The 27,447-nt window shown below is 41.2% G+C and overlaps 1 protein-coding gene across 1 annotated transcript; it reads right to left on the bottom strand.

Annotated features, from left to right (window-relative positions):
* Positions 1-462: 462 nt before the first annotated feature.
* SLC15A1 (solute carrier family 15 member 1) lies at positions 463-27,447 on the bottom strand. The gene is made up of 23 exons (XM_069029441.1): positions 27,387-27,447; positions 23,932-23,954; positions 20,850-20,934; positions 20,625-20,766; positions 18,269-18,388; positions 18,005-18,104; positions 17,671-17,761; positions 16,000-16,083; positions 14,813-14,895; positions 13,576-13,662; positions 12,458-12,547; positions 11,127-11,171; positions 10,998-11,027; positions 10,788-10,876; positions 9,520-9,601; positions 8,627-8,752; positions 7,163-7,312; positions 6,702-6,751; positions 5,963-6,073; positions 5,720-5,816; positions 5,148-5,294; positions 4,201-4,308; positions 463-3,229 (listed from the first exon to the last, which is right to left on the bottom strand). The coding sequence occupies exons 1-23, from the start codon at positions 27,388-27,390 to the stop codon at positions 3,041-3,043; spliced, it is 2,133 nt and encodes a 710-aa protein (XP_068885542.1). The 5' UTR covers positions 27,391-27,447; the 3' UTR covers positions 463-3,040.

The following is a 27,447-nucleotide window of genomic DNA, read 5'->3' as shown; positions in this document are numbered from 1 at the left end:
GTCCTGTTCTGCTCATCTTCCTCTCCTCTCTCCCCCCTACACAGTCAGAGCAGCTGTTAAACTCCCTGGGATGTGGACTAAAGCCCACCTCTGGGGTGCAGAGCTTTGACTCAGGACTAGGAAGGAGCATGGGAAAGGGATAACATTTATAACAGCAGCATTAGAGAACCCACTGAATTACAGCTGTCATGTTACCTTTGTGCTGTGCTGTATTACACAAAATCCTGTCTTGCAGTGGTGGCTGTAGGAAGAACAGTATTGCTTGAACTAGGGGGAAATGGGGCATCTTTGATTTTCCCAAACCTCTTCCTGGTGGTGGAGGATGATTTTACTTGTTACTTCCCCTTTGATAATTTGTCTCCCTTTCACACTTTAAGGCAGGAGTCAGTTATTTTATTACCAATATTGTAATCTCTGCACAATGATCAGTGAATATTATGCTGAAGTACAACATCAAACTGTGAAAGAAAAAGGGAAAAGCAATTTGTAGAGTACATATAGGTGGCTTGCAATTGCTTCCAGGAAAATTTTAAAAACCTAACAACTTTGAATAGACAGTTATCTGTAGTTATACCAAGTTTTTTTCAAGGATTATGCTGCTAATCAGACAATTTTTAAGAACAGCAAATGGCAGAGAATGGATTAATGTAATTCAGAGAATATGACATTGAACTATTTTAAGTCAAGTGTCATTAGGCTGAGCTAAGGGGGAGCATGGAAAAAGCATGGAAGCTTTACAATTATTTGTAATATTATTAAGCATACAGACATGCACATTCCTGTATCTACCCGGCCACGCAGAGGGCAGATGGGATTGCTAGAACAGGGTTTCATATTTAACTACTCTTGTATTTTTTAAGGGTTGTTGTTTGTTTAAGAACTGAATTTAGAATGATCAACTGTTAATTTGATTGAGTTCAGGCTGTCTTCTCTGTAACAGAAAATTATATGCAAAGTAATTAGCAGCAAGTCTGATAGTCTAGACAGCAGCATCCTAAACTAAACACTGTCATATTTAGCAGTTAACTGCACCTCTTAATGCTTAAAACCAAGGAACTGAAAACACTCAATTTCAGCCCAAAGACCAGTTGCCTGCACACGGCTTCTGGACACAGTCACAGCAATGCTGACAGGAGCTACTTGGGTAGGCACGTGGATATTTTAATTACTTAAATCCCTGCTGAAAATGAGATTAAAATCTTGTCACACACAACCATCTCCATTCTACCTTGCAGGTAGTTTTCATCTCATCAGAAAAGTTCCCCATCTAATTTTACAGTATTATTGGCTTTCTAACCGTAAACCACATCCGTCATGTTGTGGACAAGTTACTGGGCTTGCTAAAGCACGAAGTTCCAACATCTTATGGTATAAAAACTAGACAGATGACCTGTATTCCAAAGGGAAAAAAGGTAGTGTTAAAGTGCTAAATAAACATTTCACCTGGCATGGACAAAGCAGTAGGAAGAAGATGCTATTCTGTTGGGATACAGTTAGGAGATAATTTATTTTGCTTCACTTACATGGCAGAAGAAAAGCTGGCTAGTCTGCCATAAATAAGTTGGTATAAAACTCCCTTAACTCCTCAAAGAGTGACTGGAAGCCAGATGCTCCTGTGGCTGTTACAGGAGACCCTCAGTTCCATTGGCTGGGGGACATGCATGTCTCAAATCCATAGGAAAGGTTATCCCCAGATGACCCTAGAGACCAAGAGGGGATTACTGCCTATGGGATAACAGAACTACCTCTAACACAAGCAAAGAGTGCCTTGGACTTGTCTTCTCAAACTCCATTTGTAACTGTCTTCATGGGTGAGGGACTCTGTGCACATGGACACCTAGGTGCCAGCAGCTCCAGTGGGAACAGGGATCACAGGGGCCCATGCACCTGCAGTGCAAGCAAAGCGCCCAATTGCTTGAATACGGATGTCTGTGTCACCACTTGAAAATACCAAAATAGAATTGCTCTAAAATAGGATAAGAGTATTGGAAAACAGGTATCAAAGCAGCTGAAAGTCTGGCCAGGGTACTGGAGGGGCCAGTGAGTCCAAGCTGGTGGAAAAAGTGTAGCATGTAGACCTTAAAAAACAAGAATTACCAAAACAACATGCAGATCACTGGCACTCCATTACATGGAGCACAGGACTACAGGTGCAGGTCCTGTTAAGCAGCAAAATGTAGTCTCCCCTAGCATAAATTTGGTAGGTGTTAGGGTATATTAAGATAGAGAAGACCAGCACTGATCCATTAGCTTTAAGTGATGGAGCCTGTAGACAAAGATAGCAGAGAGGTGGTATCGAGTTTTGTTAACATGCAACTGTAAGCCATATTCTTAAAACACTTTCCTTATTTTGTTATAACACAAGTTTTATTGCTCTTGCTTGTTCCAAAGGTCATTTGCTGTTATCAGTTTACCTGAGTGGACACTTCTACTATTATTTAAAGACATAATAGGAGTTAAATGGGTAGTTAACAGGCAGCTAAAGCACTACATCCATGTCCAAGTTACTGCCACTTGGAATACAGACAATATTTTAATCTGATCACTGCCAGAGCTTTGCTCCCATTATCTGTAAGGAAGTATAAAAGAATTTAAGGCACATGTGACCTGCTGCTTTCAAGTAACAGTGATGTGAGAGAGATCATGCAGAGAGCTTGGTTTCCATTGCTTTTTCTTGACAAGTCTTGTTTCTTTCATGATATAAAATTGAAATGCAGTATAAAAATACTTCTTTTCACAGGGTCCAATAGTTCCAAGTCTAATTTAAATATTCTAATGCTATAATATTTAAGAATGAGGTACATTAAGAGTGCAAATTATGCTGGAGTTTCTTCAGGATACCACATTCAGTACAAGAGAGAGACTAATATTTTCCTATTGCTTCACTAGGGAGGCTTCACTTTAAACTCAAACAGTTTTGCATAGTGTCTCTCACAAGACATATAATCCAGAGGTGTGATTACTGATACCCTGATTCCTCTGACTGCAGGGAGAGTGAACAGGATTTCCATCATTTACAGACACTCCTTGAATACAGCTTTTACATTCGAGAATCAGCTTCAGCTTTCTTTTCATTGTCATCTTGAGCCTTCTTGTCTTCTTCCTTTTTTTCCTCACTGAACTGGGCTTCAATCTCATTTGGATCAACGTAGGTATAAAAAGAAGCCATGATAGCAAAGATGATGCAAACTACCAACAGCAAGGCAGCAAACAGCACATACTCTGCCCACTGTAAAAAAAAAAAAAAAAAAGGCAGAATTTATCCATCAATATTCATTTGTCAAGAGTATTACACCATTTTAGTATTTTCAGTAAGTAAACTCAGAATGTGAAACAAGTATCATATGGCTTACAGGACTAAGTGTTAATACATACAATACATATTAAAGCAACTCAGAATTGAGGCTCTTTCAGCTATTCTATCTTCACTGAAAAGACAAAAGTTCTGTGAATGCTGAAGAATTCTGTAATATCCTTTTCCTGGAGGAACAGGGAATTGAATGAAAGACTGAGAAGGAAACTCAGTCCCCTCCTTTTGGTCAGATAATCTCACTCTCAACCAGGCTGGCACTGGTTCTGCTTCCACTTAGACATTTTTACTGCTGACCTACTGACCACAAATGTGAGCAGAGATCAAGACCAGAAACCCTACCTGAAAAGCCTCAACATCTGTTTCACGTTCTTTCTGATTTAATTTAGCTGAAGTTGGGGACTGCCAGACCTATTTCAGAGACAAGCTCTTCCCTCTCTCAGAGAGCCATTTTAATTCATTACTGAGCACCACTAATGAACAGAAAGTCTTGTACGAGTGCTCTTTACCAGGATAGCCACAGTTTTAATGCCCCAAAGAATGAGGTTTGAAACCAGTGGAGCCAGAAGAAGGGATGTGGCAAGGCTGTGGTATGCAGGTGAAGGCTCATTAGCAATTAACAGAATTTTGTTAGGCTTTGATTCCATTAATGCAGAATTTCAGCTCAAAAGTTCACAGACTTTCTACACCATGAGAAGAAATTTACTGCAGAGACTCTAGAAACTGCTGCTTGCAAGCAAAGGAGCCTGACAGCAAAAGGATGGCAAACGCTAGGCAAGTAGAAACCTTTGCTGAAGAACTATTTGTATTATCTGCCACAATTCCCCCCTGGATTAGAACTACTTTCTCACAGTGTAACATAATAGCACACAATATGCTTGCATGCTTACCTGCTTGTCGAGTTTGGATGCCCCAGCCACGATAAGGACAATTATGTTACCAACAGCCACAGTCAGCAGCCATCCTGCCTGCAGCACTGACTTCATGTTAGACGGGGCCTGCAGAGACAGACATTTAAGTTTCGGTGTTATCACTTATTTTATGATGCATTTACTGCATTCTTTACCTTACAATGAAGACTGTTTCTCTGCAGGGAAGAGGATTTCTTGGTTTGGGAGGTTTTGGAGGCGGTTGGGGTTTTTTGTGTGTTTATTTTTTGACATTAAAAATTGCTAGAGAGCTAAATGGGTCTGGAGAAGGCTTTGAGGAGCAAGAGACCACTAGCACACTGACTATAACACCTTTTACTTTATACACACTGAGGAACTAACAGGCGTATTTCACATCTCAGTAACACGTGGCACACATGACATGAAGAAATTGAGTGCATCACCTAGCAAGCCATGCCTCACAACATTCCCATCACTGCAGTTTCTAGATTCAGAATTAAGAGAAGAAATACACACAGCTAATAAACTGGAGTCAGAAGACAAAGGAATTAAAAGTGTATAACTAAACTGCTAATAAAGGCTGTATGGAGTAACCTGGTGTGGAGATAAGATGTCAGGATGTCCTGGATTTACATCTGAGAGCTCTCCAGTTTGGTTATACTGCAGCAGGACAGTTGCACTTATTTTCAAAGGAAAGATACATGCAAGAAGGAAATTTGAGGACTGGTAGTCAAGTCTTCAAATGACAGAATTCAGCATAGCTTCATGGAAAACACCAAATCCTAGTGAAACAGGACTAACTTGCATCAGCCTATACAGTCCTACTAGGGAGCTGTGAGGAATACAGCTGATCAAAGCAGCAGCACAGAACCACCACTTAAAAACAAGAGGTCACGGAAGATGTTAACTTGCACCAAGATGCTTAACACAAGAAGAGAAATACCTACCTGTGAGTATGAAAACTCCAGCCCAGTGACAGAGAACACTACTTCTCCACATGTAAGAAGAAAATACTGAGGGATCTGCCAAGCCATATGGACTGTATTTGGTGCAATATCTTCAAAGTATGTTACATTAAGAAGGGAGCCAGTACACTGGAAATGAAAATAGCATATTAGGAGCAGTAATAATGAGTGTGCACAGTAAAGGCATTCTAAGCAGTTCTATAAGCATATAGAAAGTTCAGGGTAAATGATAAATGTTACATATGAAGCTCTGCATACCGAGTCGTAAAGTATAATTTTTTTACAGCCAACTTTGTGCAAATCTGTAGTGTCTAACAGGGCTAAAGATTTAGGGCCATTAGTGGTGACCATGAATTCTTGCATTGCTATTATCATAACCATCATTATTTTTATACTTAACAATGGTTTTATGTTCCTGTTTAAAATACCAGAATTCCATCATATATACAATTAAAGACAAGGGGAATAATTCTGCAAGTATTTTTTTCATTAAAGGAAAGTATCAACATGGAAAGTAATTCTATATTGTCCATCCAACAACAGTGGCAACTCACATCATTAATTGAAATGGTATAGGCACTGCCATATCCAAATGTCTTTGAAAGAACTGTACAAGTGGCCAGAGGCATTGAAGCCTTAATGGTAAATGACCTGAAAAAGAAAAAAACCCAGACCCCACAGTTCAGACCATAGGCGTAATCAATTGTGTGTATTACACATTTTAAAAAAGCTCTGTGCCCTTTTCCCAAGGACAAGTATATCTAAGAGATTAAATTAGGGTAAAGGAAAATACTTACCGGTGTTGTTGTGGAATGACGCTGTAACTACTGACAGAAAGAGGACTCAGTACTCCAAAAGCCATGTCATCCATAGTAACATTGACAGGAAAAGGGTAATTGTTTATGAACCTTTAAAATGGAAGAGTGATTAAATACTACACAAAACATGTATAAGTCAAAGAGTACAGGTTTTATTTTTAATTATATATTGGGCAGCACAACAAGTATCAAGTCTACTCATTTAACACTTTTTTTTAAAATCAGTTAACATTTTGGAAAGAACTCTTAATCTCTTAAAGTGTAGCTAATACAAAAAGCAAGTTAGATCCCCATCAGCCCACTACCTTAGGAGAACATCAAAAGCAAGCTGATGCTACAACCAGTAGGTGATGCATCTGCAAGTGGGAGATGTAGAAGAAAAACAGAGAAGGCAGAAGTAGGAAGATACTTCTTATCCAAGATTAAAAAGGAGGTATAGATATGTAATTTATGCCATTTGTCCAGTAAAAAAGTCTAGGCAATGGAACGAAGCATACACTTCCATTTTTAGCTAAATTACACCCAAAACAGGTGTGCAAGATAACTTAAGGGTATCGTGACTCAGAAGTCATAACATCCCCTAAAACATCAAGTGACGTGTCCAGCAAGAGGTGTGTTCCTACAGTATAGAAAACTATGTTCAATGAGAGTCCACCCAAAGAAAGATTGAAGAGACAGTCACACTACTGTCAAAATTTTGACACAAAAAAACCTCTACCTGATGAGATTTTTTCCTTCTTCTGGTTTTGATGTAACATTGTCCAATATCTGGTGGAAGAGACCATTATCAAGCTATGTCGATGGCATTAGAGAACAGCTTAAATATGTACTATTACACAGCGGTGGGAATTAACAGAGGTTTCAGAGCAGGACTCCAGACCTTCCTCTTTAGGATCCTACTAGCACACACATCTTCTAGAAAGCACTGTATGACCATGCATCTAAGTCTTGGTGAAAGGGTAGTTGTCAAGGTAAATAATAAATTGGTAACTTTTTAAAGATTACATCCTGGTGTACTCTCTACCACTCACCAGCCTTACTGGTACAGCAGAGACAAGGAGAGACAGAAAACAAGACAAAGGATAAAAGCCATCCAGAGCTTGTCCTCTGAGCTTCACACACTCCACATAGATAGCTGTCAAAACATTGATGTATGTCTTAAGAAATAAGCAGACTTACCAACATGGAATTGATGTCAGATACATTCCCTTTAAATGCCAAAGTGTAGCGTTGTCTGTCTAGCAGATTCAAAGGCACAGTTTTATTTCCAGATGCAGATATTATGTCTAATGATTTCAGCTTAGAACTCTCAAATGTCATGTAGCCAGTCTACAAAGAGAAACAAATTGCCATGGGCTTCTGTGCAACTGCATATTTGTCTACACTTTTGTGGGAATGTTATGGGCTCTGGGAAGGGTCAGAAGTTCACACATGTGTTATTTCTGAAGTGCCAGAGATCATGAACATTCCCTAACTTTCATTTTTGTTAGGTTTTCTACATCAAGCATTAATGCCATTTGATCCTTATTTTCTATTAATTTAATTTGTCACTCAAGCTTCAGAGTTACATGAGCTTGCCACAAGCATTATGGAATAGCTGTTATATTTTCCTATTTCTTGCTCCAGATAAATCAGGCTACCATAACCATCAAGTAAAATTCTATTTAGCCACAGAGGTAGCACCAGCATAAGCTGCGATGCAGTATTTTCCAAAAAGCAGAAGTGATATGTTTTAAATATTCAAAACACATTTAATCAAATCATAAAATACTTAAGCCATTAATAAACACATTTGTGCTACACTAAAATAAGCCTTTTTTTTACAGGATTATCAAAAGCACTTTATAATCCATATCTGGATTATAAAATGTCTGTAATAGGGAATAGAGTATTCTATAGCTTTCATTTTCAGGTGTGTACCATGGTTACATCAAGACCCTGTCAGTATACAGTTTGGGTGCCCTTATCTTCTCCTCACACCTCTGTTTCCATGTGAGGTAAATTTGGAGGAGGTTGGAGTAGGAGCTTTCCTCTTCAAGGGAAACAGAACTGCAGGCTATCAGAGAACACACTTCCTAACATCCCTTATCAAAAACATCCATCAGAGGCACCATATTTTGCTGTCAATAGAACTACCAATGCTGTGCTCTATGAGAACCTGAAGAAGTTCTTTGGCAGCAAAATCTGAAGCTTAACGTGTGATGTAGCCACAGAAGAAGCTCCCTGTTCAGGTAAGCCATCCCTCACTGTAATAGCTGTGACTCACTAGAGCTGAATGGACAGTTGCTGAATAAAAGGATTGCTCTTAAGAAATTGAATCTTTTTAGCAAGAGGGAAATTTTCAACTACTTCCAAGTCACTGTTAAGTTTTTGAAAGCTTCTTGGAAAAAAAAAAACAGTCTTGTCAAAACAAACTAGTAATACATCAAATACTGACATAGTTACCATTTCGTCACTCACTGTGTTTTCAGTAACAATTCATTCCACAATACAAAGAAAAAAAATAATTTAAATTATTAGAATAAAAAAATCCGAGAAAATAATCAATTTTGAACCATCAGTTAAGAATGACTTTGACTTACTCCATTAGATTTTTTTTAGTTTTAATTAATTTTTTAATATTTCTCATCTGCCCTTACTTACCGCCTCATTAGGTGCTACATCCACAATCTGAAGTTGAGGCTGGAACTGAGCTTTTGCATGAGCAACATCTAGATTTATTAATCTGACTTGAGTTTGCTTAGCTGCAGGGAAAACTGGATAGGTTTTCTATAGGACAGAAAAAAAAGTAAAATCAGTGCCCTAAGTCACATGGAAAAAATTGCTATAATTACTGTAATCTTTGTTTTTTCATGTTGAAGCTTGGCATTTGCCTGCTGATATGTGATTGTCTGAGGGATGAAACTTGAATCAGGCTTTTTACTAGTCTCACAAGCTGCCTTAGGAAAGAAGTCTCTCGTCCACAACAGACACCTCTAGACAGCTATTCAGATCTTGGAATGCAATGGATCATTGCCCAGAGGTGTTGCAATATTCCAGCTACAGGGGAAAGCTTAATCTGGTTCAGGCATGGCACCTCCCTTTGGGGAAGGAAGGCTAGGGGAGACAAATCCTTCCTTCAACAAGTGTCATTGTTGCTCATGCTGTGATGATGCTTCCCAGACTGTCACACTTCACCTCCGGTTTAAATACCAGAAGAGGTCAAACATGCAAAGCAGCCCTCTGTTAGGCCAAGCAAATGTCTAGTTTCCAGCTTTTAGTCTCAGTTTAAAGATTGATGTTGCCTTTCATGCATGATTTACATTAACTTCAATGTAATGTTTTGCAGGATGGTGTTTGTTGCTAGCCAATTTTACTATGCTGACCACAGTATTGCAATATAGTTCCACTCCTGCTACTTCTATGCTTATATGATTGGCTCCAAATTTAGGAGTCTTCTTTAGGGTTCAGTTTCCCCTTAAGCACACCTTTTTTTCCTGAATTAACAAGTAACAGCTAAATATTAATAGTAAATACTCGCATGTGGCTGAACTTACATCTATTTGCACCTGCACAAGGGCAGCAGCAACAAAAGCCATAGAAGCGAGGAACATCCCCACAGTCATCTTCCTCAGGGGCCTAGTACAACAAAGGACACGAGAGATTTAAGAGAAGTGGTAATTCAAAGCTTCAGCTGCTTGTTTTCTTTCCACTCTGGGAAACTCAAATGGCCACAGACAGCACATTATCACCATTTGAAGGGCTGATGTTCTTACAGAAAGCATTCTGCTAAGCTGGGTACCTCTTAATTCATAGTTACACTGTCAGGAAATATATCTTTCCTGCAGCACCTTAACCTGTTACTCTGCATCTGCTGGGCTCAGACATTGACTGACCATAATTATTAGGTTCCTGAAAAAATCTGTTCTTGCAGAAAGTAAAATACCCAATCCAGTACAGTTGTTAGTGGTAAAACAAGAAAGAGACAAGAAGATATGCCTTTAGAAAAAGACTAACAACTTGTCTCCATATTGCTATGTTTAAATAAGATTGAACAAAAACAGTCAGGGAAATTTTTTGAATTAGGAGACATCTACTGGCATTCAATTAAGCTGTAAGGATAGATTTAGAGTAAATATTTCATTTGTGGCATCATTTATCCAGTGTAGAATGTCCACAAATGAATGACAGTATTTCCAGCACAGCACACACCCAAGATTTTTCAGAGCTATATGGAAAAACAGCATTGCACTGTAGCTCTCTGAAAATTGTTTTCAGAACCATATTCTCTTCTGCCTCTCCAAGCACTCTTGCAAGTGCTACCCACTTCATTACCACGGAAAAATAATGTGTAATGCCCCCCAAGCTCCACCTAGAAGTATCCAGTGAGCCAGACTCCCAGCTGAGACTGAAGAGCAAACATCTCGTGTCTCAGTTACTTTTAAGCCCAAAACTTGACAAATGCTAAGGATGTATGTTGTATTTCTATTCCCTATTCTTCAGGAGGGAGAGGGAGTAGACATGGGGGATATGGAAAACAATCAAGATCATCTCTCCTGCAATCAAAAGATTTTGTCCCTAACTGAAAAACATTGTTACTTTACTATTAGCTTCTCCTCTTCTAATCTGTGCTGCCTCTCCATACCACTTGCAGTATTCTGGGTTTTTTATATTTTCATTTCTTTAAAATATTAACCCGTTTAAAATACACTTCTATTTCCTCCTTAGCTGACTGCTTGCTCTTGTTACATTAGGGCTGGAAGAGCCAGTTAAACAAATCACTAAAATGAGCCTCTCTTGAAGTCAGATAATGACATCAACTTACGTAAAATTGATCTTGCATTTCTTGATTAAAGGATAAACCAAATAGTCTACAACTGGGACCATTATAACAATCAGGATTGGATTCACAATCTGGGGAAGAGGAACATGAGAAAAAAAATCAGTATTTCTCGAAGTGCTTTTTTTAAGTAAGGGCAAGATGTACATAATCTTTCAGAACTATTTGAAATTGGAACATAGAAAATTAATGTACCTGCATTTGGTCTGGTTGAACTAGAATACCCTGGTGAAGATAAAAAGAAATAGTTTTTAATACTGTGGCAACAAATAAAACTCATCTGAAAAGTGTTAATTAAAAAAAAAGGAATAAAAAGTAACCTACAAAATCCCCATTCATTGCTGTGGCTTGCAGTGTCCATCTTGACCCCTTAATAAGAGAAGAAAAAATTAGATGTCACAGTAAATCAATGTTCTAAAGTTCATTTTGAATTGTTTGCATAAGTCAAGTGTTGGAAAAGACATGCAATGGAACAAAAAGTAAAGCTAGCTTGCTATGGGAGTATTCTTACTCTGCAATGTAAACATTTGAATAAAGTGAGTCTCATGGCCCATTCCAGTTCATTTACTCGTTTTGTGAAATACAGCAGAAAATAACTTAGATGCAGAAATCAGCTGGAGAGAGGGCAGGGACATCCTGTGCAGGGCACTGCCGTGTGCTGTGCACAGAAGCCACCCTGGGGCCCATGTGCCGCCAGCCTGAGCCCAAGCAGCCCACACGTCCCACTCATCCAGCCTTCCTTCACACAGCCCAGAGCCAGCGGCCAAGCCAGGGCTTGATCTGCCTGGAGCCCTGTGCCCCAAAAACCTGCCTGTAGCTGGGACAAGCGGGGCTGACTTTAGGCCTGAGCCCAGGAAGAGACAAGAACGCTACCGCGGCATCTGTGGCGAGAGCCTTCAGCTACCCGTGACACCCCACTGTCCGAGATGTGAGTTATGACCCATGTAATGAGTATTGACCTCTGAATTTATAGCAGAGCTGCCTAATTGGAACAGGTCACACTGACAGCTACAGCTCACGGGCACTAGACTGAAGCAGTAGGATACAGGGAGTCTGGACCAAACTTCCTACTGACTTGGATGAGGCTTTCAACCCCTGGTTCTCCTCAAGCATCTTCCTAAATTCATACTTCAATGCTTAACTATGAGTTAAGCTGAGTGTTGCTTTTGTGAGTCTTGAGCACCCAGTCCACCAAGTGAATGGGAATTATAGACTTATACTTCTGCTTGAAGGTGTAAGGTATTTATAACAAGGTATGAGTGATTAAGCAAACTGGCATCCAGATAATTTGAACCCTGGTTCTCCAGATCATTTACACTAGGACCCTAAATTTCATCTGACAACTGACAATTGAAGAAACATTAGCGCTAAGAAAGCTTTAAATTACTGTTTCATCCCGAGTCCCAGGCTGATACAAGATTTGGAGAGGCCTGTCACTGAATCTGTCCTGGGTGTGCTCAGATAAATTGAGATTGCCCCTGGCTGCAGATCATCCTGTACTGATGTGACTCAGGAACTAGTCTTTTGCAATAAAACCAGGATGAAGAATTTGTTTTTCCACACTCCCATAGGCACCTTTTATGTCTGGCGACCTCAGAGTACATAGAGTAACATGGTACAGCTGTAATTACCAAGCCAAACAATTTCTACTTTACCTGCTGGTCAAAAAGCGCCCAGAACATGGGGAGAGGGATGTAAAGGAAAAGCACCTTCAACACCATCTTAGTCTGAGCAATCAGTTGTTTCTGCAGAAAGTAAAAATTACACAAGAGGAATTGGTTTAAAAAAAAAAAAAAGGGGAAAAAAATGAAATTCAGACTGCTACTCCCATCGCAGCAACAGGTAAAGACCCATCATGTCATGTTTACCCACACATTAGACTTTGCATGTTGTGGGTACATCTGATGATCTCTGTTAAAATAGTACAAAGTCTGCTTGTGTGTGTGTGGGAAGGGCTGCTGGTTAAAGGTCACTCAGAGAGACCTAAGCCTCTTTGCATGCACACTGATGGCAACATGAGATCCAGCACTTAGGTGCCATGTTATTTTTCTAGGAAGGAGGCATTTGAACGATAGGCAACTGAGGAATTTCACATATGAACAAAGCATACAGGCAAAAGGAAGATAAAGGTGACAGGCTATGGTTTGTGCTGCCATTGACAACAGTGTAGAGTGGATAGTAGGCAAGGGACAAGTTGGGAACTATGGGATACAAGGCTTTAAGAGTCATGATGAGAAATTGTACTGAGGCTGGAGAGGATGCAGTGTTTAGCCACTTAAACTGAAATTCCAAAGCATAAGTCTGATGTTTCATACCAAGACAAGTATTATGGCCCTGTGCATTGACCATGACAGGCAGCACCATTTCCCTTTTCCCCTCTGCAGTCATTACACCAGCATATTTTGTTTGAGGCCAGTTTACCATGAGATACAGGAAGCTGAGAAGGAAAGATAATGCCTGCTATTTTCCTAACCAAAACCCTTAAATGTTTGTATTTGTTTGGCAAGGGAAAGTCTTTTCTTCATCTCCCTTGAATTTCCCTGGACAGCCTATGATTACACAGAGCATTGACTCAAACAGCTCTGCTTTCTCCCACAGGAGCTGAGGTGATAACCTGCAATGCCATGAGAGCACGGAAGTTTGGCCAGATCAGCTACTGAATGATCCAGAGGCCCAAAACTATTTTCCCAATGCATGAGGCAATGGATCAGAGCAGACAGAGAAGCTGAGGGTCAGGGGATGTCAGAGCAGAGGAGGCTCTCGCCGTACTTACATCATATTTCTCACTTGCCCAGTCTAGCCAGTGCTCTCTCTTGGGGAACTCCTTGCCGCAATGCTGAAACCTGTTTTTGATGGCAAACTGAGGAGAGACAGAATTATGCTTAATGTCACTACAAATATTTAAAACACACTAAACTCTTTTGTCATTAGAGATGATGCTCCTGGCTTCTTGGGTTTAGAGGCTGCTAAAGGTGACTTGACTTCTGTTAACTGCTCCAATCATCTAGGGGAATATTGTTTTTAAGGCCTCACGCTGCATATCCAGCAGAGCGTGCACTTGGGGTTAGGTGGACCAAACAGCTCAGAGCAGTCTCTCTCAGCGTGGGTTGCTGCTAGGAGCTGCAAGATCTGCCCTCTTCAGACTTACTTAAATACAGCAATAAATAGAGTAGTGTCATATGCACAGGTTTTCAGAGCTGAATGGCTGTAGGAAGACATTTTACTGTGAGAAGCTGCATCTTGTAACTACGTCTCACACCCTGACATTGAATATACACAAATATAGTCCCAAAGAACTCCTGAGATTTTCTGCACATTATAACATGCAAGGCCGAGCTGGGCCTTAGGAGCAGCACTCTAAGCAATGGCCAAAGTCACCTACAGAGATTTGGTTTTGACAGTGCTTACAAGATAGGTAATAGGCTGGGCTGTATAAAGCTGTCAGATCTGTATGGAGAATGAAGAAGCTCATCCAAGAATAAATCTGATCTCAAAGTTGAGGCACTGCAAAGTTGGGACATGTTGTGCTTTTTATGTAGATTCCACTCCTTTCCTTGCAGGATGACACTGATGTGCAACCCCCCAAACATCCTTAATACAGTGGGGACCAATAAACCTCTGCATTGTAAATAAACAATCTTTTAATAAGGAATAAGTCTTTGCTGATAAGATGTACTGATAGCTCTGCTCCTGACTCAGCTCAAGGCATGTTTGTCTCTTTCTGCATAAAGGTGCACAAATGCAGAGGGAATGATTCCCAGAAGCTGGGATAAGCTTTTACATAACACTGACACCTTATTTTGTTTCGTTTGTGTATAAATTCACACATAAATCAAGATATGCATAAAAAGACAGTCTAAATCTGGAGGTGTCAGTAAGAAGCCTTCTGTAATAAAGTAAAAATCTTCAGAAACTTTCCTCATATTAAGACAGATTTCTGATTTAGGCACATTTACAGAACACTTTTAAGAATTGCTGCCAAGGATTTGGGGAATGTAAGCAGTACTTACCCCAACGCATTTGGAAACCTGAAGCATTACATTTCCTTGCGGTTTGACTTTCTTGTACATTTTGCTTCCAATTACAAACACAACTACAATAGGCAAACAGAAACCAAAATCAACTCAGGATTAAATGAAAATAGTAACAAATATTTTGGTATGGAAACTAAGTCAAGGAGTTAAATCAGGGTGGGAATAAGCCTCCTAAGAAATTGCCTATTCACATGCTCTCATATAGTAAGATAAATCAAATTAATATGAGCAGATTGCTTCTATTCAAGACAAAAAACTAAATCTGGAAACTCTTATGGTTAGTGCTCAGTGGGAGGTTATCTCAATTAAAGGAATGGTCAAAAAACAAAGACCATTTAGGACCTTGACTCTGGCCTTGCTGTAGAAGCTCCTTTTCAGGAGCTCAGGATGCTGCAGCTCACATCACACAGGGACACGCAAGGCTCTGCCTGAACTGCAGGACTCACCAAGGTGTCCTGTGCTCCCAGGCCCAGGCACATTGCCCAGCCTCATTGTCCCACATGCAGGGCAGGACATGGGCAAACCCCCTCAGCCGCTGTCCAACCTGGGCTGGGCTCATGGGCAAGGTGAGGTCACTGGTAGCCAGGTGGGCTCCCAGTCAGGACCTTGAAGGACCAGGACCATGAGGAATACTGTAGTACATCATGGCACCCCCAGTTTCTTGGTCAGCAGTAAGGCTCAGGGAGTGACCTGTACACAGCCGGTAAAAATGCAGGTGTTTGAGAAGTATTGATATATCCAGTATTGTCCTCCAGTGCAGGGACAATTACCTCATACAGTTTACCATCCTGGACTAGAGATAATGTCCACAACACACATTTGCTGCGAGTTCTTACCCTATATTCAAAAGATCTATTTGTACACAACAGTAATCCAAGAAACATAGGCAGTAATTTACATCATGTATAGAATTTGAAGATACATTCATGTCTCACCCCAGCCCCATCAGACTCTGCCAGTAAATCAGTCTCCTCTGTAAAAGTGAGTGCTTCAGATTAATCCCACCCACCTCCCCACCCAAGAAAAAAATTTAAGTCAAAAATTGCAGAAATGATCAGGTACTGGTAGAGGTCAATACCTGGAGATTTCTATCACACTTTCATTATTCTGAGATTGTTATCATCTAATTACCGAGGCAACAGGATGGCAACAGATTCACCTACCCAAGGCAACAGCCATGAGGATAGCAGGAACTCCAAAAGCTAGCGGGTAGCATCGTTGTTTGGAATGAATGCCACATTCCGTAGCTGAAGTAAAAAGTAACATCAAATAAAAGTCCCAGTCAGCACAGCTGATGTTTTCCATGTGGTTTCTGTTCTTTACATTCACTGTTAACTCATGGGGAAACAACAAACCTGTCTGCTGACATCCTCAGAGTGGAGGATCAGTACTCAACTTATCTTTCATTATTGAAAAGGGGAATTATGTGTCACAGAATGGTTGAGGTTGGAAGGGACCTCTGGGCTTCATCTGGTCCAAGTGCTCCGCTCAACTAGGGCTACCTGGAAGTAGTTGTCTAGGACTGTGTCCAGATGGCTTCTGATCATCTCCAAGGACGGAGACTCCACAACCTCTCTGGGCAGCCTGTGCCAGTTCTTGGTCACCCTCAGAGTAAAAAAGTGTTTCCTGATGTTTCCTGGGTACCACCCACTGAGAAAACCCTGGCTCCATCCTCTGCATTCTTTCCCATCAGGTATTTTTATACTTTGATTAAATCCCCCTTTGCCTTCTCTTCTCCAGGCCAAACAGTCTAATGCCTCTCAGGATCTCCTCACAGGAAAATTACGTCTAGTTTTACACTGAGACATGAAGAATTACACTAGAAGGGTCAAAAGCATGTCCTTAGTGAGAAAGGAACTAGATTACAGAAGTTTTGGGATAAGTTCATAAACAAAGATTCTAGCAGTGTAAGTGTCACTTGTTGAAAAAACATCCCAGTCACATCCCCCTCCCCTCCTTGGCATTAGTCACAGATTCGACTCTATAGAATTCGAGCACACATCCTAAAGTCATGCTCAGAGTATGAACATAGCTATTAGCAGTATAAAATAAAAGACTAAACAAAATTATTACATTCTTCATCATACATCTTCTAAGAGGAGAATTAGAGAGTATGGTTTGGAAAAAAATGTTAGCTTGTGGATAATTCATGTCTTGATTAAATTGTATTAGTCTACTGGTTAAACCTTTACAGGAAATAACAGTTTATTACTTCCTTCAGCTCAATTTGTCTTTTTTTTTCCAAGGTATTTTTCACCCTGTATCAGCAAGGAAGTAAACTACAAGCTGTGCCATATGCATCTCTCCTCCCTTTTTTGGAAAAGGATAGAATTTGCATTAAACAAACATCTAAAAGTCTTCTACAGAGTCTTTTCCAGTCAAGAAATCCAAAGGCCAGAATTTCAGCCCAGTGCTTTAGGTTTATTCTAGAATTCACATGCTGTTTCCTTTCTTTTGAGAAAAGCAGCCTTTTGAAACTGCAAGCAAGTGCATCCATACAGCACCATCTGTGCAAGCTTGCCACAGAAATCCATATGCATATAGGTTAGCAAATTGCTCAGTTTTGTTTAGGATCATATTCTTTATAAGCAAAGGAGAACATAGATTTCTTATTTAACAGTATGAAAAAATACTTGTCACATGGATATATCCAGTTTTAAACTGGCTTGTTTTGAGAGTACCTCATCTCTGAGAAGCTGGATGACACACTGAAAACTATTTGCTAGATAATGCCGGTGTGCCAGAGAACAGAATTTTAATTTAAACCTTACTGGACTGCAATCCAACACTCCTTTTCTGATATTTAACAATTGTAAACAAACATGTGACCTTACCTCTGAGATTTGGGGTGACTATAGTAGATAGGAGACTTCCAGCATTAATGGACAAATAAAAGAGAGAGAAGAAGGTCCTTCTTTGCTTTTCCTACAGTAAAAACAGAAAGATGTTTAGAAAGGCTTAGCCAGAACCACATTGATGAGCCTAGATCAAAAAATCAGCACCTCTGGTTTCAAAGTTCAAGACAAGTAATTAACTAGCTCCTTCTTCAGCTCCCCAGGAAAACCTGCAGTAATGCACCTGCCTAAATATGTATATTATTAGAGTACTACAATAGTCAAACTTTAGTTGGAGTATCAGTATAATTGAAAATCTGAAAGACATTGTTACCTGATCTTCTTCAAACTGATCTCCACCAAATGCTGACACACAAGGTTTGATCCCACCAGTACCAAGGGCAATAAGGATCAAGCCAATCATTGACAGAGCACTGGAACAAGGAGAAAGGAGAAAAGAAAAAAAAATAGTTTTGTGTTTATTCTTAAAGCATACATAATAGAGTGGTTGAAAGACAGTTGAAATTCAAGTAGAATAAATTTAAGTTGTCCCATCCTTCACCAGGCTGGGAAATAAAAGGTGTACAAGGCAACTCACATGTGCAGTGCTACACTATCAGGAGAGCCATCCCGGTTGTGATCTGTCAGATCATTTATGGAGCCCACAGACAAGACTGTCTGCCCAATTGTATAGACAATGGACAGGTAGACAATGGTCCTGTTGTCAAGAGAGGAGATACATTTTCTTAGATATGTTAACACAATTACACACATAAAATGCACACAGATAATTACACAGCTAATGCAGACTTTTGCTTATTTTAAAGATTCGTGGCAATGAAAACAATTAGCAGATACAATAAATTATGGACTGAACTTGTCAGAAGCTGCTATAAAAATCTGCCCACACACCACTGCCACAATATTTCTATTCTTTTCATTATTATTATTTTAGGTAGCCTTATTTAATTAAACAAGGCAAGATGACAAATGGATTCTATAGGGATCACTAGGTCTCAGGAAATACTTTAATATCTTCAGTGGTTGGCTTTTCACTAACCAACTCAAGAATGCCATTTTCATATTTTTTATATGGTGAAGATAAATGGACTTCTCTTCAACACTGGAAGATGCATGACAGTGAAGGACAATGCTCAAAGACCTAGAACAATCCGACTACTCGACATAGGCAAGAGATCCTCACAGCAAGCTTGGAGCAGCATCCTGACACAACAGGGACATTGACCAAGTTCTTATCACTTTAAAACAAGGTTTCTCTGACTTAAAATTGCCCTCGCCTGTAGCAGAGTAAAAAAAAAAAAAAAAAAAAAAAAAAAAAAAAATCCATAAAGTGGGGCAACGATGAGTCTGCTGTTTAATGATACTTAATAGATACAATTGAATGGGTTGGTTTTGTTAATAGCGCTTCCATAGTTACTTTAATTACCCAACAACCTGGGAAAAAGTTTCCAGTTGAAGTTGAAAAAGTTTCCAATTGAGCTGATCGGGAGAGAAACTTCTGGTTTTTATTTGTGAGGCTTATAAGCCCACTGCAAAGACTTACATAATTGGCACTGCATTGATGACACAAATTTTAAAAAGTAACTGTAATTTCTGTACTATTTTCCCCAAGATTTTCACAACTAATTTCAACAAATGTGAGCAGGTCCCAGCATGCTCCTTGACAGACATCGCACAAAGTACGTGAACTGTGGAAGATTTGAGTCTCTCCTTTAAGAGTACTTAGCAGTGCTTAGATAACTTCCTCATCCTCTTGTCATCATAGATTTTTTTTTTTAAATTCTTGTTTAAGCCTTCCTTGTGACACCTTGCTGCATTTTAGGGCATTAAACCCTAAAGCTGTTTCCTAGAGCATGTTTTTTCTTGTTTAAGCCATCCTAACAAGTTCCTGTTAAAGGTCTGGGCCTTTCAGTTGCAGCACTGGCATATCCAAGTACCAAAGGAGAAGAGATGCAAGGTCTTCAAAGTTTCATCTTGATAAAACAAGTAAAAGCCAAAATAAATTTTAAAAATAAACCACAGCATCTAAACAAGTGAGTACACAATATATGTGTCCTGCAATCTGTAAGACATCCAGCTAGTTGCAGTGAGTTTGCACTGCTCAGAGCAGCTGCACAGAGCACACAGGGCCGTGGTCACAGCCCTGGGCTCCCAGGGGCAGTCCCTACAGCAGAAGGCAACAGTGCTGCTGACTGCACAGCACATCTCTAATCTCTGGGAGACCTTTGGCAAGTCTGCTCACATTCATGGCTCATAACCCTCCATAAAATCTTTATTGTGCTTTCTTTCCGGCACAGTAAATACTTTTAGAATTAAAACATCAGTAAAGGAGAGCGAGATAAAGCTGTTGGAAATAATCTGGTTGCATTTCAAAGCACTTCAATGCTACTATCCTGACCAACTAGCCTGCAGTTAAAAATACAGAAGACATCATTTAGAAAAAGAATTGCTATTCAGTAAGACCTCTCACGGATCTGTCAATTCTGAAATCACACAGTATTCTAAAACTTTTTCTAAGGCCCACTTAACAGCAGATAACACAGAAATTCACTATTTCAATGTCCACTTGCAACAGGTAAAGAGACTGTCCTATGTAATTATAACCTCCAGTATCTATTTTCACAGCTTGGTGAATAGTCTCCTTAGTTTAGCTTACATTTTGTCCAGGTGAGAGGAGAAACATGCAGCCTGCTGGGAAAGCATGCTACTACCCTTAACCAACTAGCAGAACTGGAACTTTTGTTGATTCACAGCGCAGTTGCAAGTCTGAGCTGAATCAATTAAAAGCTCAAGCTTTGGTGAAATGAAGTTTGTAGTAGTCAACAGCAGTTCTGAAGCTGTTGTTGAGAGCTGCTGTTTTTGGTGGTGGTTTAAGTAACACTGATTTCAGGTGAGCTTTCAAGATCTTTGGTTACTTTCTATGGAGCACTTACTTAAATTTTCCCAGCCAAGAGTCCGCAATGATTGCTCCAAGGATTGGCGTCAAGTAGCACAGAGCAACAAATGTGTGGTAGATGGCAGTGGCTAAGTTGTCTTCCCAGTGCAGGAAATACTTGAAATACAAAATGAGCACAGCTGTAGGAAGAACAACAAAGCAACAGGTTACAAACCCAAGTCAGGCCTGGGTAATGGTCAGCACAAGGAGACAAGGGACATACCTTTCATGCCATAGTAGGAGAACCGCTCACAGAACTCATTGATGACGATGAAGAAGATGCTCAAAGGGAAGCCAAAGCAGAGCGCCTGGAGGTAATGGACAACGTGAGCTCAGAGCTGTGCAACCCAGACTAACACTCTTCACTGCAACCCACAGCCTAAGCAAGTTCAACATGGACTCAGTGGGAGTGGGGAGGTACTCAGGGTCTGGAAGCTGCACAGGCTTCTGTGGGATGACAGTAGTTTACCTGAACCAAGAGTCAGTTCTCACTTTCCTATCTTGGTCCCCAGAGGTCTGCACACTTCTTATCTGGCCTTTGCAAGAACCCTTTAGCAGTGCCATAAATGACCTTCAAGTGCTGCACAATGCACATTTGAGGTCTCCAGCACCTAACCCTTACAGCAATCTAGATTGGTATCTAAAAATATGCAAAAAGCCAATGTTTTTGGAAAAATAAAAAGTCAAAACCCAAAGCCAACCAAAAACGCACAACACCAAAACCCCTGCAGTACACCAGCTAGAAGTTCAGGACTATTTTTAAGCACCTGTAGTTGAGACAAATAAACATTTAAACTTTTCATTCAAGAAAATCTCTCAGGAAAACTCCTTATCCTTAAAAATGCTCTGCCTGATGAAGAATCCTTCATTTCTTCAGACCTAATGATAGAAGGGACTTTATTCATAACCTAAAATGGCATGGCACTGGCTGCCAGATTCACTGAGCCTTCACCTGCTGCAGCAGGCATGTCCATGGTCATCATCATGCAGCTCGTGACACAGTTTGTGCCATTGAGACAATGGTTAAAAAGCATACATCAGGTACAAATCTGATATGGTCACTAGAACTGGAAGTTTATCTTCTGATCACCTACTTGTCTTGGTAGGTGAATATATGATATATTCATTAATTTCTATTAAAATTAATGGGAATGCAACTTAATACTCCCTTTTAACCTTTTTAAAATGGATTTAAACCTGCAAGTAGCAAAGAATCAGATTTTAAAGACATTTCAGAACATTGCAGAGGCAAAACAATTCTTCTCCATGTTCCAGTTTAATTTTAAAATGTCATTGTTTGGATTACAAAGGCTTAGGAATTAAACTAATCTGTATTTCATGTGAAACAGAAGGAAGTTAACTTTGCAGCTCAAAAGGAAAAAACCTTAGATAGGGAAATCACGCCTGACACAAGTAAATTGGAGAGCCAGTGTCGCCAGCAAAGCCTCAACAAACAGAATACTTGGAAACTTGGGAGCTACAACAATTTTTTTGGGAATGTGACAAAAGAAATGAAAATAAGAGAGTGGCAGGAGCATTGTTGACGGATCTGACTCAGTTGTGAGGATGCCTGAGCAGCTGGAAAAGCATTGGCCATTGATGTTTGCAGAACCAAGTACTTACTGCATATCCTACCCATGGTTTGACAAGCAGGCTTCACAGGAAAAACCCAGTCTCAGCTGAGGCAAGTTCTAGGTGGGACTCCTCTAGCTTTAGAGCACACAAAATTTGAGCCCTACATACAAACTTGTCGCTCTTGATTTATAACATCCTCCATGGGCAGAAAGAGGTGTCTCCAAAGGAAGATCATTCACATCTATCCCAAAATTAGGTAAAATTCCCTTGAAGTTACCCATTTCCTTCAGCTGAAGGCAGCAAGAGGTTTGGACAACTACTCCCAACCTGGACACAGGTGTTGGTGGACTGGAGTTCACACAGAAGAAGGCTTTGTGCCCTGTCCACACAGCATTCCCCTAAGCCATGCAAATGGTCATGGGATGGAGAGCCACACACTGAAGTTTTGGTTCAGCACATGTTAAGTTAGTTACTGAAACAGTAACCCAGGCTGCATGACTCGTAATTGGGAATAGCCCAGATGGAGAGGAGAGAATTTCTGTTCCTGAAGCAGAACAAAGAATTCCCTGTGTCTGTCCTGCCTACAGGAAAAAAAAAAAAAAAAAAGACAGAGCAGTCCTGGCCCAGGAGCTGGTGGGACCCATCTCCACCTGAATTTCACAAAACCTCACTAAAATCTTTTGACCACTTTGGGGTTCTCACAAACCTCCCCAGTGTTTTGCCATCACCCTACCCAACACCTTATTCTTTAGGAGGGTGTTACATGCTGGTCTGGGGAGGTCACAATCCAGCAAGCCTAGATTTTTGTTTCAAGATACTGGTGCTTTTGTGCCTGGTGGAGGTGTCTTGCATTCCCATGCTGGCACAGCAGCCCCTGGTGGGTTTTTACTGGCTGCCCCCAAACTGGAGGGGATCTGCATGTCACAGCTGGAGCTGAGCATGAACACAGGCATGCAGGAGAAAGCTACTGGGTCCTTCCCAAGGTGACAGGCCTTCAGCTTTTCCAAGATGCTATAAGCAAGAGACTATGCAATTAATGCTTGCTAATACATGATGTGTACTTGTTCTTGTTTTGCACTGTACTGTCTTCTGTTACAGTATACACATGCCCATACACACATTTACCAAAACCTTGTCTGTTGTTACCCTCATTGGTCAGGAAGTGCTGGATCCACCACCAAACAGGTAACCTGAAGGTTATGTTTTATAATGCCCTCTATAACCTTGCCCTGCCCTGGGGATGCCACCACCCTGCTGCACAGCTTTGACTTTGGCTGCTGAGGAAGCCACTAAGCCGAGGGAAAGTCTGTGGAGTAAAACCTTGCAAGATAAGAAAAACAAAGGCAGAGATAGGGTTGCTGAGACATATATCAGTAACAGTTCAAAGATTCAAGAGTGGTGGATGATGATAACTCAGCCACAAGAAAGATGGGCTCCAGGGACCAAGCTCCTCCCACCAATATCTGCTCAGTCATCAAAGGCTCTTCAGACATTTTATCAGGGTGTTGAGCACACTAATGCTTAGCTAGAATTTAATAAGTTACTAGGCTGCTTTTGCACGTGTTGGCCAGTAAGTCATTATATTGTATACAATAATGTATACATTATTGTATACATTTAATGTATGTTTATGGAGTGATTTTTACTTTGGGGACTGCTAACATTACCAAAACAACATAACCCAAAGAGAGTCAGTAGAGCAACTTTTTATAAGGGAAAACAATACTTACCGACTTGCCGGTAGTTTTTCCACCTGTGGAGGGGAAAAAAACAAAATACAAGTTAATGGCAACTTTTAAGTAATACTCCTTTAAAACCAATGAAAGATTCAAAAAAGGTTCAACTCTAAATAAACAAATTAAATGTAAACACAGTACTGGTCAGGGTAAGTAAATTTTCAGTTTCTAAAAAGGGACAGTTTTCATAGTTATTAGGCAAAACTTCCCTTGATAGCCTTTGGGTTTTTAGGGTGTGCATAAAGTCATACACTGCCAGGAGAAGCTCAAAAGGACTGATGAGTCAAAGCGTCCCATGGCTGCTCACCACACATCATTCAAGGTGGTGGTAAACCAGCCGCTCAGAGATGATGAGTCCTGTTACAATTCACTCTTGGGGATGTTACCTTAAAGACAAGTCAAGATTAAGGAACAGGCTCAAGATGCCCTGCCAGGGATGGAGGTCAAGTCCTGAAAAGGGACTTTTAGAGGACTGAATATACAGCCCCAACTCTGTGATCCACGTTAGCAGGCATTCCCAAAACCTGAATCTTAACCTGGGAAGACCTGGAAGAACAGAGAGGTCCCACTGAGGGCAGCAAGAGCAGACAGCTGCTTGCAGCCCTGAAGTCACTTCCAACTGCTCTTGGCAGGCCCTCTCCCCTGGCAGCACTCCAAGTGGAGTCCTGCAGGGCTTCCTCAGCTCAGGAGACAGGCTTGAAGGCTGAGCTTTCACTGTGTCAGATAATGGCCCTATGCCCACATAGTGGGGATGTCAACATTTTCCATAAAACCACATGAAGCAAACTCATTGTCATTAAGATAAGACCAAGTACAAGATGTGAACTTTGAAATCCCTCCTTGTAAATCAAGTCTGCCTATAATACATCTCTATAAGAAAAGTATGTTTGCCAAAATAATTATTTTGTCCATAGTTCACAACAGATGAGAACAGCTGACAGCAACACTATACTGTTTGACACAATACTAAATAAGGTAATTTCCAGAAATCACTAAAACAGATTGTTCTGATTCTTTCCTTCACTGCTGTGGACAAGTACCTTCACAACAGAGACAGTAGTATTATGCTGGTGATTTGAGAATATATTTTCCTAGAGAGCAAGCAACATTCTGAAAGTGCTAACACACCCAGTTCAGGGCACATGCAGGTACACGAGTTATTCAAGTTATCGGCAATGCCCCTTCCACAACCCACAGGAGCAGATACACTAAAGGATACCAAGGTGTTACCAATAGCCTATCTTCCTATCAGATCCTTGGTTATTTCCAGTTGTTGGCCTTTCCAGCACATGTGCATCACACTGCCAGTTTTTCATGACATGTACAGAGAAGATCAGTCTGGGCAGCTCACTCCCGTCTGTTGGGCAAAAAATATCTAGGATCTTGTTGCTGGTTGGGTTTGGGGTTTTTTCTGCTTTCCTGATGGCAAAAGTGTCACCTCTGCAACAAACCTTACACAGAGGACATCACAGAGGCAATTTTTTTCAGATATTGTCTGACTTCAATGTTTAAGAGACACAATTATTTCCAAACATTTTGACTTTACCCCTCTATTATCCTTTTACAGAGACGGTTGGGGAAATTCCAGGTAGCATTAAAGCCAACCTTTCAACACAGGCACCTAAACTAAATAAGGACTCCGCTGTCAGGCAGCTTCAGGGATTGACCTACACAGCACAGAGCACCCAACATTTTGCATCATTTTCAGTGATAAGCTGAGATTTGCTTGTGGCATGTTGGAGCAGTCCCTCTTGAAGGGGCAACCTTCAGCCCCTCTTATTCGTTGCCCACGAAGAATGACCTGCAGAACTGCTCATTTTCACCACAAAGAACAGAAGAGCTCCACATTTTTCAATATAAAGCTCTCAATGCTTGTGCACTTTGTAGTCCCTTCAGATGCTTAATATATTTTAAGAAATATAAAGTCAACAGCCACTCAGTTCTTGGCTTCAGCACCACATCTAAATAATTATCAGCGGGCCATTCACTCCTTCCCAACCTTGCAGGCCAGGTGGGGCAGGCTTACAGCTCCAACCCCTTCCCACCAGTGTGGTTCCTCCCCTGGAGTCACAGAGATGTAGTGAGATGCTGCATCCCTTGCAGCTCACAGTTCGTGACAAGATGGGACCACTTTGCCTTGCTCCATGCAGACATAACAGCAACTTGGCCTGGATGAAATGCTTCTTCTCTGTGGACACAATAAATCTGTACACACCCATACTGTCACCTGGGATGTTTCTGGCTCCAGAGCAAGCCTACAGTCCTGACACCTGACTTGGGGCACAGACAAGCCTATTGCCTCTGCTCCCTGCAGCAGCCTTACAGCACCTTCACAAGCATACTGCTACTATCAGGACATCCCCCTCCAGGAGTCCCTGTTTCACACCTTGCTATTCCAAAAAACACCAACACAGAAACTATCCAAGCAAACCTATAATGCAGCAAGCCTGATATTACATGAGCACACCCAGCTGCACCCCATTTCTTTCTCTTCGCAGAGCTATCACAATTTTCCTGGTTGTCTGCCCAAGCCAGCAAGACCCCAGTTAACCCCTGGGCAGCACCACTGACCAGTTCTGCCTGTTCATTACTACAGTTGCTTGTCCCCAGAACACAGATTTCCTTGCTGAAGATGCAATGGCACTTTCTTGGGTTGGTTTTCTTTGGGGGGGTGGAGGGCGGGCATTTCAGGTTCCTTCCCTCTGTGAGACAAGGTTTCTCCAAGCCCAGGAACTGCTTGCTATGAGAGACACCAATGTGCTCAGACAGACACTGTAGGAACAAAGGTCCAACAAAGGGCAATGGAGAGATACGTCACAAAAAAGTTATTTTTTGTACATCTACTGCTCAGTGTTCCAGTTTAGACAGGAAAAAAATCTTCAGAATTTATTAGCTAAATGGGTTCTGCCCTTATCTCAATCTTCCACCCGTGTATTTCTGTTTTTAAAAAACACTAGGTCAACCCTAGGTAAACACTCTCGATGAAAAAGCATTATTTAATATCTACGAGATACGCCACACTTGTGCTCAGATATTAAGCTCCACATGCCTTAAAAGTGTAGTGTAGGATAAACCTTACCCGCCAGGGGCTCAGCTCAAAGAGCTTACAGAGACCGAGGCAACATCGCTCGGCTCTCACTCGGGTTTCAAGGCAGGGTCATGTAAACCAGGATAAAGCGTTGCCAGAGGGAGAACTGCCCCGGAGGAAGAGGTAGAGTAGAGACGCAAGAGTGCCCGGGGACTTCCTCAGACCGATACCGAGCAGCAGAGCCAGCCCTGGGCGAGCAGGACCCCTGGCCATGCTGCCAGCTCAGAGCCCGGCACGATCACCCGGCTCGGAGGGAATCGGCTCGAGGATCCCGCGGTGCTCATCCCAGGGCGGCATCCCTCCCGCGGGCCGGGGACCGCTACCCACTCCGAGCTGCCCCATCCCACACCGCCACACCTACCCATGTCGGCGGCGCGGTCCCGCCGGAGCGCTCGGGGCTGAAAGACAGAAGGAAAGGCGGG

Source organism: Aphelocoma coerulescens, chromosome 1, assembly GCF_041296385.1.
Source record: "Aphelocoma coerulescens isolate FSJ_1873_10779 chromosome 1, UR_Acoe_1.0, whole genome shotgun sequence".
In the NCBI taxonomy this organism is placed as follows: domain Eukaryota; kingdom Metazoa; phylum Chordata; class Aves; order Passeriformes; family Corvidae; genus Aphelocoma; species Aphelocoma coerulescens.
Note: the sequence above shows the minus strand (reverse complement) of the source record. Positions and strands in the feature narration are given on the sequence as shown.